Source organism: Molothrus aeneus, chromosome 1, assembly GCF_037042795.1.
Source record: "Molothrus aeneus isolate 106 chromosome 1, BPBGC_Maene_1.0, whole genome shotgun sequence".
In the NCBI taxonomy this organism is placed as follows: Eukaryota; Metazoa; Chordata; class Aves; order Passeriformes; family Icteridae; genus Molothrus; species Molothrus aeneus.
Genome location: NC_089646.1, coordinates 106,123,207 through 106,135,811, shown reverse-complemented (window position 1 = coordinate 106,135,811; position 12,605 = coordinate 106,123,207). Strand labels below are relative to the sequence as shown.

General features: G+C 40.3%; 2 protein-coding genes across 3 annotated transcripts in view; one reads left to right on the top strand and one right to left on the bottom strand.

Moving 5' to 3' along the window:
- Positions 1–9,551, top strand: part of NPC1 (NPC intracellular cholesterol transporter 1) — a 26,423-nt gene extending 16,872 nt beyond the window's left edge. Inside the window, exons 14-25 of the mRNA XM_066562439.1 lie at positions 611–725; positions 1,567–1,694; positions 1,784–1,924; positions 2,501–2,590; positions 2,704–2,894; positions 3,673–3,788; positions 4,307–4,436; positions 5,125–5,325; positions 6,106–6,337; positions 7,385–7,498; positions 8,239–8,401; positions 8,927–9,551. Of these exons, the coding sequence (XP_066418536.1) occupies positions 611–725; positions 1,567–1,694; positions 1,784–1,924; positions 2,501–2,590; positions 2,704–2,894; positions 3,673–3,788; positions 4,307–4,436; positions 5,125–5,325; positions 6,106–6,337; positions 7,385–7,498; positions 8,239–8,401; positions 8,927–9,009 (1,704 nt within the window). The 3' untranslated portion in view covers positions 9,010–9,551. The remainder of the gene's footprint in view (positions 1–610; positions 726–1,566; positions 1,695–1,783; positions 1,925–2,500; positions 2,591–2,703; positions 2,895–3,672; positions 3,789–4,306; positions 4,437–5,124; positions 5,326–6,105; positions 6,338–7,384; positions 7,499–8,238; positions 8,402–8,926) is intronic.
- RMC1 (regulator of MON1-CCZ1) overlaps positions 9,467–12,605 on the bottom strand; it is a 16,887-nt gene continuing 13,748 nt past the window's right edge. For both annotated transcript variants that reach the window (XM_066562448.1, XM_066562458.1), the window contains 7 exons: positions 12,275–12,381; positions 11,435–11,554; positions 11,159–11,236; positions 10,892–10,996; positions 10,738–10,806; positions 10,365–10,590; positions 9,467–9,644 (listed from right to left, as the gene is read on the bottom strand). In XM_066562448.1, coding sequence (XP_066418545.1) covers positions 9,565–9,644; positions 10,365–10,590; positions 10,738–10,806; positions 10,892–10,996; positions 11,159–11,236; positions 11,435–11,554; positions 12,275–12,381 — 785 coding nt within the window. In that variant the 3' untranslated portion in view covers positions 9,467–9,564. The remainder of the gene's footprint in view (positions 9,645–10,364; positions 10,591–10,737; positions 10,807–10,891; positions 10,997–11,158; positions 11,237–11,434; positions 11,555–12,274; positions 12,382–12,605) is intronic.

The window sequence follows — 12,605 nt, the reverse complement described above, 5'->3', positions numbered from 1 at the left end:
TGTAAACTTAAAGAAGGAAGTCTTCTGTGTTCCAGTGCTCAGCTAAATGTGAGCAGCTCTGGATTCTCACAAGATATCTTGTGAGAGTTGTAGAAAGACAAGAATCAGTGTACCTTCTACCTTCACAAAAAAACCCTAATTTATGTCTCTGCATTTTTCATATTGCTGCTTTATATCAAAATAGTTGTAGAATACAACTGATATTTTGATCACTTGTAACTTAAACATATTGTAAGCAGTAGTCATGAACTAAACTATATGCTTTAAGACTAGGAACTTCTGACACTAAGTCTTAGTGGGTAACAAGCTTTTTAATTTGACAGGTTCAATAGCCCACTGAAACAGGTACTGCCTCTGTCACACGTGTAGTTTTACCTGAAGTACTGAACTTAGTACTAGATTTTAAATTTGAAGCAAGACAACAAGTAATGTTCAGGCTGCTCTTGCTTTAGAGAGTCTCAGCTGTTTTTTAATTAACTCTTGTTAATGCAGTGGATGCAACAAAAGATAGCTTAGGATATTTTTAAAGTTTCAGGTTTTTTGAAGTGATATGAAATAGCTTTATAAATTGCATGATTCCTAATAATAATAAATCATTGCCTTAAAACAGAGAGATGAACGCCTTCAGGGTGAAACTCTGGATAAACAGATTGGCAGAGTCTTGGGAGATGTGGCACCCAGTATGTTTCTCTCATCCTTTTCAGAGACTGTGGCATTCTTTCTTGGTAAGACTCCTTTAATGTTTGAAGATAAGGGCCTTATCATAACTGCATGTTTCAAGAATAAATGCAATACTAAAATATAAAAGCAAAATAAGAATTTGTAGAGGCTGTTTAGCTTAGTTGTTCATTGTTAATATCAAGTTAAACTTCTGCTGGGGATAGGCATTGGCGTACTTTAAGAGTCTGGCATAGTTAAAAAGATCCAACTCTGAATCTGTCAAGCCTTTCAGCCTGAAAGACGGGAGGTTTTTACTGACTTGCAGTGACTGACAAGTCTCAATTTGACCTTAGGAATAGATCAAATACCAGAGTGTATGAACTCCTATATTGCGTTTATTCATCTTGCCAAAATGCCCCTTGGTTGGAAAAATGCCCCTTGGTTGGAAAAATGCCCCTATGACAGATTTGTTTGAGGCTCACATTATAATGTTTTAGAGGTAAATCTTTTGTTGCCCTACAAGTATAATTTGGTCTTCTTTCATAATGGCTTTGTTTACCTGCAGAGTAATTTGTCATTGGATCAACTTGCATTGAAGTGGCTTAATATTGAAGCAAGATGTTGCCTGACCGCACTCCTTAACTGCCCTGTTACACAGTCTGCACCTAAATTTGAGATTGAGAAATGGCTTAGAACTAGTCACTCCTTTGCACAGCCTCAGTGCTGTTAAATAGGTCAAAGACAGCAGCTGTAGCCAGGCTTGTATGGGCTGTTTCCTTTGCTCTGGAAAGAAAGGCTCTTTGTCCTGCTATAAGGCTACCACTTAAACTGGATGTTTGTCTAGCAAATGCTGGTGCATTTCTAGGAGAAGGGAGCTCTCTTAACAAACTGGGTCACTTCCTCCAGGGACACTGTCTACGATGCCAGCGGTTCGCACGTTCTCCTTGTTTGCTGGAATGGCTGTGCTCATAGACTTCATCCTTCAAGTCACTTGCTTCGTCAGTCTCCTGGGCTTGGATATCAAGCGTCAAGAGGTGAGTATAAGTGCACCTGTAACTGCAGTGTCACAGGGATGATGACATCTGCAGAACTGCTCTAACTCTGGCATTTAATCCATTTTCAGAGTAATAGACTGGATATTCTGTGTTGCATCAAAAGCAGTGAAGAAATGAGTGGAGTCCAGCGTTCTGAGAACATGTTATTTCTGTTCTTCAAAAATCTGTTTTCTCCATATCTGCTTAAGGACTGGATGAGACCAATAGTAGTATGTATAATCTATTTCAAGTAAGCAGTCATCTAAACTTGAGCAAAAGAGCAGTGAGCCTGAAGGCCTAAATAGGGAAGAAAGATCTTCAATACAGTGAAACAAATGAAGCTTCTAGTATTTTTGTTCTTAGCATAAGAATAGAAATAAGCTTTTGTAACTGCAAAAGTATTTCAGTAAATAGAGGCTTGATTGTGGATTGTCTAAAGCCCATATTTAAGAGTTGCATTGCAGTCAATCAAATTACTTTAGCCTATGTAAAAAAACCAGCATGTATTGGCTTCTACACTGCATTAATCCAGAGCGTTGTTGATGAATCTGTGATTCAGTTTAAGGTTACCATGCTTATTTACAGAAGGTGTTTGTAACCTTCACTGATGATTTCTAAGAATAAATTTCCTTACAGTTCCAAAGGGACTCCTGAGTAGCTATGTTGTACTACCACTGTTGTATTAAGCCTGGGTAGCATATTTAAAGTAGAGCCTCTTTGCATGGTTCCTATTAGCTTAACAAATGACTCCTATTGCCTCTTGTTTCTGTACAGTTCTCAAGTCCGTGGGTTTGCTTTTTTTGCAGATAGCAGTGTTTGTGGGTATCCTGTCATTCAGTGCAGCAGTTATGCACAATGTAGAGATTGGGCTGGATCAGTCTCTCTCAATGCCAGATGTAAGTCTTAGGATCATGTCACTGTTCAGCAGTTTGTGGCTGAATTGAAACCTTGATACCTTGTTGTGCTACCTCAACATTCCATAACAGTAACTCAAAACTTTCCCTTGAAGGACTCCTATGTAATAGATTACTTCAGCCACATCAGCAAGTACCTGCATGCGGGTCCCCCTGTCTACTTTGTCCTAGAAGAAGGACACAACTACACCACTTTGGAAGGGCAGAACATGGTGTGTGGTGGAACAGGATGTAATAATGATTCACTTGTCCAGCAAGTCTTCAATGCTGCAGAAATTGGTAGCTAGTAAGTCTTTCATGCTTGTCTCTCATAGTTGCATGGAAGAGATGTAGCTGAGCAACGTGTCCTCCTGATTTACTCAGGCTCAGCTGCTGGTCATAAACAGACATTCTATTTTATTTGCTTTATATTGTGGGTTTGGGAGGGAAGGGGATTGGAGGCAGCTGTGACAGTCTTCTAGAATGAGGATAAAACTTGTATGGACTGATGGGATATATTGATGTACTTGGGTTTGGAAAAGTGGCTTGATCCTTCAAGGAATCTTGGAATGGTAGTAAGGATAACTTGTGAGAACCTCTCAGCAGGGTTATGATGATCTGGAAAATGGCTGCATGCTCAGCTTCTAAACCTGGTGAATAAACTAGACTAGCCTAGGGAGGCTAAGCAGGAATTCTATCTGCAACTAACAACTCAAGGAAGTCTTTTCCCAATTCCTTCCAGTGTAGTTCATTTCAGCCTAACTGAAGGAGGAGCTTTGCTCTAAAACTGAGACAACAGGGTGTGAAATAGGATGGGGAACAGAGTGGGCAGGAGAATGGAAAGTTGAGCTTGGCAGCAGAACAGGATGCAGTGAAAAAGCTCCTGCTGTTTTCTAGCTGCAGTGTTCTGAGCTACCTGAGCATTATGGCTCTTGGATGGGGTACTGGAGCATGGGATTATATGAAGAGCTGAGTAGATTTGACAAGAATGAGTTGACATGGCATAAATTGGAGAGATCATGTGATATGTTTTGGAATTAAACATAAAGTTACTGATGATGGATATGTTGTGTTATTTTTATTAGCACAAGGATAGGCTATGCTCCATCGTCCTGGATTGATGACTACTTTGACTGGGTGAAGCCGCAGTCATCTTGTTGCAGAGTCTACAATACCACTGGACAGTTTTGCAATGCTTCAGGTATTGGCATCCATCTTGTTGTTAGTGGATTAGCTTGGTTTATAAGTTGCACAGCCAAAACGTTTTCTCATGGCATGAGTCAAGTGAATACCTTTTCTTACTGTAAGTAGGAACCTCTTGAGTTGTCCTCCTAATTTATTTGAACTGCTGTTTGAGTGAGCTTAAATATTCTACTGGAATGCTGCAGATTGAAAACAGCCTACCTAGACAGCCAATATAACTTGCTGTAAAAATTCTGATCCTTCTGTTGGCTTTCTTAGAGTACGCAAACTTGGTGCTCTGCTTTTGTTCAGGTCCTTCAGATAAAGTAAGAGTTCTCTGACAGTCCTTGCCTTAGTAGCAATAAATCAAATTAAGGACTACAAACCTTTTATGGAATTTCAGGATGGATCAGTTTGTTCATCAGTCAAAATGCTTTTTATGGAATTGTATCCTGTAGTAATGCAAGTCAGAAGTTCCTAGTGTTAGGAAAAAGAATGCTTGTCCCTGTAGGTGACCTCCTTCCTGTATTTCTTCAGTCAGCGATCCATCCTGCACTCGTTGTCGACCACTGACTCAAGAAGGCAAGCAGAGACCACAGGGTGAAGACTTCATGACCTTTTTGCCAATGTTCCTATCGGACAACCCTAATCCTAAATGTGGCAAAGGGTAAGAGCCTTATTCTATGGACCCTGCTTAGACCAATGTGTGAAAGATATTTGCTCTGGGTTTTGTCTGGAGGTTTTATGTCTAATGTCCTCCTAAAAGCTGTACAAACATTGACATCTCACCAGTTCTGTACTGTTTTCTGAAAAAAACCCAATTGCATCATCAACTAAATGGAACAGCAGCTTTCCCCTGTACAAAGAGAGACAATATCTATTGTCAGTCTGTGCTAGAATATCCTGTGCAATCTTGAAATGTATTGTGCTCTGAAGCTTTTATAGTTTTAGAAACTGCTAGAAACAACTACCAGCTGTTTCTAAAGGGCACCTACAAGAGAGCTGGAGAGGCACTTTTTACAAGGGGGTGTAGTGATAAAAAAGGAGGCATGGCTTTAAAATGAAAGAAGGTGGGTTTAGAATAGATGTTAGGAAGAAATTCTTTACTCTGAGGATGGTGAGGCACTGGAACAGATTGCCCAGAGAAGCTGTGCCCCATCCCTGGAAGTGTTCAAAGTGAGGTGGGATGGGATGTGAGCAGCTATAGTCTAGTGGAAGGTGTTCCTGCTCATGGCAGAGGTGCAACTAGATAGATGATCTTATGCTCCCTTCCAACTCAAAGCATTCCATAAGATTATTTGTTACAAAAGCTAATAAATGTGAATGGTGCTGACATCTGATACTTGTTTTTATAGAGGACATGCTGCATATAACTCTGCTGTGAACTTTATAAACAACAAAACTGAGGTTGGAGCCACTTATTTTATGACTTACCATACTGTACTGAAAACATCATCTGATTTTATTGATGCTATGAGGAAAGCTCGGATTATAGCAGACAATATTACTGAAACCATGGGCATCAAAGAGAAGAACTACCGGGTGTTTCCTTACAGGTATGGTTAGATCTATCTTGCCTTGGTGACAAATGCTTGAGCAATGCAGAAAAGGTGCTGGCTATTAACATATTGAAAACCTGAGTTTTGTCTAACAGAAGGTAATGCAGAGACTTGGAGATTTCTAGTAAAACTAGGAAGATATAATTTATATCCATAGCACTGGCCTCTTTCTACTGTCATTGATAACTAATTTAAATCCTTCACTACAAAGGTAGATATGACTCCATTTTGTGGCATTTCTTAGCTTTCATAGTAGGGTTTAATAGTTCATACTTAAGCAGATATGTTGACATGTGTAGTTGCAACCTGGGATCTGAATGTATTGACTTCAGATAAGTTATTTAAATGTAAAGCAAATGCAACAGAAATGTCAAGTATAAGAGTACCACACTGAAATTGAGTTGGAGTTGATATCTGTGCATCTGAAATACTGATCCCTGCATCAAAGAATCCTACCTGTGCTTAGGGTTCATCTGCAGTAGCTCCTGTAGATACCACAGTGGATCTGAGCACCTGCCTTCTGGTATCTACTGTAGCTATTTATATTGAAATATGGGAATTACACTGGCTTTGAGACCATGATCTTTATTTAGTGAGGAGTGAACTCCTACAGAATGATGGCTGTTACATGACATTCCACTGATACAAGGAAGCCAGTTTCTGTTGGTGACTTCTATGGGGGGGTGGGAGAACTACTTTTTCCTTAGCAAAGAAGCTAATCTAATATTAGCATATCAAAGGGAAGATGGCTAATGACAACCTCTCTTTTTTCTACAGTGTGTTTTATGTCTTCTATGAACAATACTTGACAATTGTGCACGATGCTATCTTTAACCTCTGCATCTCTTTGGGTTCAATATTTCTGGTGACAACCGTGCTTCTTGGTTTTGAAGTATGGGCTGCTGTTGTGGTTTCAATAACTATTGCTATGATAATCGTCAACATGTTTGGAGTGATGTGGCTCTGGGGCATCAGCTTGAATGCAGTTTCATTAGTAAATCTTGTCATGGTAAGTCAACAAGACCTCTCTTTGCTTCTGTTTCCAAGTTTTGAACAGTTCTGTGTGCTACATATATACTTGTGATACTGAGCAGTATTCTGCTATTGAACTTTGGCCGGCCTTTGCACAGTAGTGGAACTATTTAACACCTCTAGAAGAAGAGAAAACAAGTTTATTCTGACAACTAGTCCTAATACTAATAAGATACAGCAGTTGAACTGAAGCTATACTGCATCTGGTGGAGGTCACTCTTGTTTTGCAGCTACAGCTGCATTGCTGCTGCCTAGGCTAGGTGCTGCTCCACATTAACACAGGTGGCTCATGCTGAAGAGGGGAGGATGCATAGGTTTGTCTGCTGTATTTATGTTTACAGAGTAGATCTGGGATGTGCTAGAACCAGTATTGTTCCTGCATAAGTGGATGGAATCATCTGGGCAGAAAGCCTTGGTAAAGCACTCCAGAACTAGCTCCAGTAAGCAGCTACTGGTTGTTCTGGCCTACCGTCTTCTCTAGAGGTTTGTGGCAGGTCTGAGGGCTAGTGTAAACTGTTGGCCCATGTTGCAATTCGATGTATGTTCAAGGAAGTCTCTCTACTAGATAAGGCTAAGATTAGCCAAGTGTTCAGGTGGTGGTGCAAATGACTTATCACCTGAATTGCCATGGTATCAAATCAGGATTTACATTCAGTGTTATTCTAAAGCAATGTTATTGCAGCTAATAGTTGTAAACTGATTCTAATGTTCAGTGTTCGCTATGTGCACGGCATCAAAGCCAGCTTGCTTCAACCTCAGGAAACTCGACCTCTGAAACAATCTCATGTTCCACTTCCTGTTTGGTTGCCTGTTAGTAATGACTGGTGGTAAAACACTGTGTGGTAAACACCTGCAACAAACAGCCTCTGGGAAGCAACACTAAGTTTGTAACTTCCCATGGTACTTTTAACTCTGATGACAGCTGCTAGGAATCTTTCTAGGTCATCCAGAATTCTGAGTAGAGACCTTGCTATTCAAGTGCTGATCTAAGTGAAGTTTTCACATGTTTCCTTTCACTCTCCAGAGCTGTGGAATTGCTGTGGAATTCTGCAGTCATGTGACAAGAGCATTCACCATCAGTACCAAGGGCAGCAGAGTGGAGCGTGCAGAAGAAGCTCTGTCTCACATGGGCAGCTCAGTGAGTATCTGCTGGCTGGGGAGGGGAAAACAAGTAGCCAAGTAACGGCCTTACTATTTTAAGAAATGTTATAGGTGACAGTCTTGCTTTTTCTTTTTGGAATGCTTTAAGCTCTTAAGGTCAACACAGGCTTCTACTAGTAATAGGGGTGATGAAGACTCATTTTTAATCTGATATTATTACTACCTAATAGTAGAAGAGAGCTAAATGCTTTAGCTGAACTAATAGTTTGGATAAACCTCAGATTGTCCCATTAAAATTCAAGTGTTTCTCTTCCAGATAGTCAGAGGTGACTAGGAAAGGTGGTTGTGCATATAGGATGTACTTGGAGCTTGTAGAGAAAAAGCAGGACTCGGTGTTTAGGCAGTACTGTCATGTCACTTGTCTTAGTCTAAGTGACATATATGGGGTTGGAATGGACAGTTCTTGTGATGTGTGTACAGAACTTAACTGGAATGTGAGTTAAATTAAGTAATGGTTTTCACTTGTATCTGCCTGAAGCAAAAATTAATTAGGTGGCTGCAGAGATCAGAGTGGATTTTTAATCATACTGAGCCTGTCCAGTGGGACCAAAAATATGAACTTGTCTCCTGAGTGCATCTTGATTTGATTCTAGACTGGCAGGGTAAGAAGTATACTGCATATTAGGAGCCTTAGATTATGCAGAAATGTTACCAAACGCTAAATAATTGAAGGAAATTGATTATCTAAACTCCTACTTATCACTTTTTTATTTCCAGGTGTTCAGTGGTATCACGCTGACCAAATTTGGGGGAATTGTAGTATTGGCTTTTTCCAAATCTCAAATCTTCAAGATATTCTACTTCAGGATGTATCTAGCTATGGTGGTGCTGGGAGCAACACATGGACTGATATTTCTTCCAGTTCTGCTTAGTTACATAGGTAAGATGTGACAGTCTGCTCTATACCACACTTCAAAGAAAAATAGCTGTCTGTGGACTTTCCATGACATGGAAAGGTTTGCAGAGATGAAAAGCAGTACTTGAATGTGCCTCTCTCATCCCAGTGGCCTGTCCTTTGGAAAGCAGAGGCTGACTGGTGGCACTGCAGGCTCACTGTTGTGGACTTGCTGAACTGAAGCAAGCACTGCCTGGCCCATGTGGTTGCTTTGTGAAGGTGCCTGCTGTCCCAGAGAAACATGCATGATTAGCATGTTTCAACCTGGGGACAGGATGGTAGGTGGAAGCAGCAAACCTCCTGTGGGTCACTGTTCCTGCATTTGCAGAAACAATCTTGCCTGATGGGGATTCATCTCCCACTGCCTTTGTTGAGGCTGACAGCTGTTAACAGCTGAGCTGAAGCATATTTCTGACTGTTAAGGAGGCCTAGACAGTAAGATCATGCATGCTTCCTGATGACTGATCAGCTGAAATGTGGAGCCTTTGGTAACTGTGTTCTCTCACTCAGGCCCATCAGTCAATAAAGCTAAAACTCGTGCTGCACAAGAGAGGACCAGAGGTACAGAACGCGAGAGACTCCTCTACTTCTAGTTTTTAACAGTGTTCAGTGGACTGCCTGAACTGTGGCTTAGGCCCAACTCCTAAGAACTGAAGCGCAGCAATGTTCTATGACTATCACACTGTAACCACCACAGACTTGACTCCTGCACAGATTCAACTAGAAGATACCAGCTGCAGCTTTGGACATAGCTTTAAACTCAGGAAATGCTAAGTGTGGCTCAAGTAACAGTATTATAAAACTAGATGCATTAACAAGATTACTAAAACACTTCTGTTTTCAAGAGGTTGCATCTTTTTCCTTCAGAAACCTAAACCAGCTGTAGTGAGAGTTGAATAGCATTTTGTCAATAAAATTAAGGTGATGTGTATGAGAATGGACTGCTAAACCACTGACACTAATTTTAAATGCAGGTCAATGCAATTTTTGTCTCTATTTTTAGGGGGAAGCCATCACAAGTTGTAATATTTTTAGTACTATTTGCCAAAATGTCTTGTATATACTTTATTATAAAATAGCCATTTTGTAGTTCAAAAATCTACTTAAATGCAATAAATTAAGTTTATACATTTCAGTTGAAGAGTCTTTCAGAATGTTGTGGGTTTCATGAGAGCATGTTCTCCAAAAACTTGTTTGAAGAAGGTGACATGTTCTTCACAGTGCTCACCTACAGGAAACAAAAAAAAAGTTCCACGTTCACATTACAACTCCCAAACCAAGTACCAAGATTGTGTAGTTTCACTTACCTTCATTTATCAGTACTAATTCTTATCTTTAATGTGTTTGAGTACCAGAGTTGAACAAACAGAAAGTATTGGAATACTGAGGTATTTCCAGTCCTGTGACTGGTATTCTTGAGGTGAAGCAGATGTTTGATCTAGTTCATGGATCTAACCAGCAGATTCACAACCATGAGAACCCTTTACTGTCAAGATGCAAGAGTGTGGGGTGGGATTCTGCACCTACAGAATGTCTGGTGGTTACAAACATGTTGCTGGTGCAAGCAGTTTGGTTTGGCTTTTAATGAAAGAACTGTAGCATAAAACAGGCCTTGAATTTTTGTAATTAGTGGAAATAGACAATTGAACTCAAAGGTTTCCCAACCTGGTTACTGACTTCAGAAGAAAGCACTAATTGGAGATAATGGCTCTGCTAACCAAGCAGTGAGAGCAAATGCAAGTCAAACAGGTTCATCTGCAAGTTTATGTTTAGTTCAGCCTCTTTACTCCTGGGTGCAGTAGACAAAGGAGTAAGACAAGTTAATTTGGAACTGTGCTTAAAGGTGAGTATAAAATATAGGCTAAACTATGCCCAAACTTTTATCATCTAATACAGGCTCAACTGGATTGCACACCTGAATATCTTGGTCAAACTGTTTCTTGCTTACCTGGTGTGAAGCTGGGGTTTCCGCGTAACCGCTGGTTTCTTTGTTCAAAGAATCGGAATATGGTGTAGAAAAGCATCTCATCCTCTGCTTGTTTTGCTGCATCGAGGAATTTGCGGGCTGAAATGCTGTCGTGTCCTCCAATACCCCTGATGAATCTCAAGGCAGCCAAAACTTGGTGTTTGGACAACAGAACTTCCACTATTTCATCATTTGCTGTGGAAAGTCTCTGTGAAGTCAATCACAGCTGTAAGGCAATGCTTCTAATGCATGGAAATGATTGATGCTAGTTAATGACTTCAAGCCTGGTCAGGGAAGCTGTTTGACCAGTCTAACCCACATGTGACATGGAGTTACTAGAGTCAGAAATGCTTACTTTTAACATGTCCAGCGAGAGCTGATGTGCAGGAGGGTAAATGCTTTCCAGGGACAGTAAGAGACAAGCCTAAGGTAAAAGTAGAAATAACCTTAAAATTCTGAAGACTTCCCGCCTCCCTCACCAGCTTATTGGAGCTACTTGTCTTACATACCAAGGGCTTTGAGTCACTGAGCACATGGTACTGCAGAAACTGATGGAGCATGTAGAACAAGTTGTGCTGAACAAGGGTTTTGATGACCAGCTCATACAAGTAGTGCTGTGAATGTAGGAAGAATACAATCAAAGGCATGTCTCCATATGTGTTTTTACAATCTACAAGTCAATATGGTATAGAGCTTACACATGTGACCAGGACTGGATTAAAACTGCATGTAATTTCATGGAAGGGGGCAATGTACTTAGCACATAAGTGATTTACCTGAACTGCAATCTGGAACTGGTTGAGAGAGCGAATGTATTCCATCAAGACAGCTATAGTGAACTTGTGCGGTGCTTCCTGGACAAAGAAGCAAGTGTTAGGTGGAATTTCCATGGCTTCTCTGTTAATAACCCCATAAGAATAGGCATCAAAATACCCTAATCTTGACAAAGCTTCCTGCAGCCAATTTCAAGCCATCAACTTAGGTTGTCTGATCTGAGACTGCTGCCAAATTAGCCCTCAAATTTATTTCATTAGCCCTTAAAATTAACTTACCTTCTTCTCTGTAAAAACAGATAAAACATGTGTGTACATATCAGACTGGTCAATAACTGCTTGAGTGCGGATAGGACGTTTCAGGAGTGGATTACTTCTACTCAGGCCTGTTTCTACCACCTAGGAGGAAAAAAAGGTCTTTTAAAAAGAAAACTAATGTAGTACAGTTCTGAGTCAGTCTCAATTGTACAGACTCTTTTCTCATTCAAACACAATTATAAACTTGTGTTAACAAGGAAATTCATATCTGTGGTCATGTTATATCAGATGCATCTTGTTCAGTGAGGATTTCATATTAAATTTAAAACTTCTTTCTAAAGTTATATAAATACAGCTGCTCTTACACCTCAAAGCCAGGAGATGAATCTAACTACACTGACGCAGGCCCTCAGGCTTAGAAGAGTTTTAAGTATGTGACTGTACTCTGAGTTAGTGTTGAATTTGGTACTTTAACAGAAGTAACAGATGTATCAGGACTGCCTGTTATGCCATGATACAGTGTGCAGTGAAATCAGTGCTCTGGAAACCAGGGTAGTAGGCATTGATTCAGAGTTGCTTTTTCAGCTTCTACCTTCTCTCTGCTTTCAAGCACATACTTTCAAGTATGTTAACTCATCACTCTGGAGATGAGCTATGCAGCACCGGCCACACAGGTGTCAAGTGGGAGTCTTAGTGCATTTTCCATGGCAGACTTTTACTTGTGAGACTGAGGCAGTCAGGACCTCTTGAGGTAAGCCCAAATTTCCTAAGTAGAAAGGAGCATGCCTTCACCTTGATGCCACCTGAAAAGCAAAGAGCATTGTTCTCTCTCTGTAAGCTGCTATAGCTAACATGGTTTACCATTGTATAGCTTTGCTCAGCTTCCAAGTACTTCTTATATTCATGATTCAGTTTGTCAAAAACAGTTGCAATCACAGACAGTGATCCTCTCTCTGGCTCACTGAGCACTGAAAAGATAAAAAGAAATAACTATGAGGAGAAATAACCAGGCACCTGAAAATTGCCTTTTTCAAAAGGTGATCTATACTTTCTATCTAATTTTTAACTTATAAGAAATACTTTCAATCATGTCAGGTGTATTTGAATTGAAGAGGGGGGAAAGTTGAATTTTTCATGCTGTTACATTCCTTCAGAATAGTGACTGAGGGTCATTGAGGCAAATGACATCCCA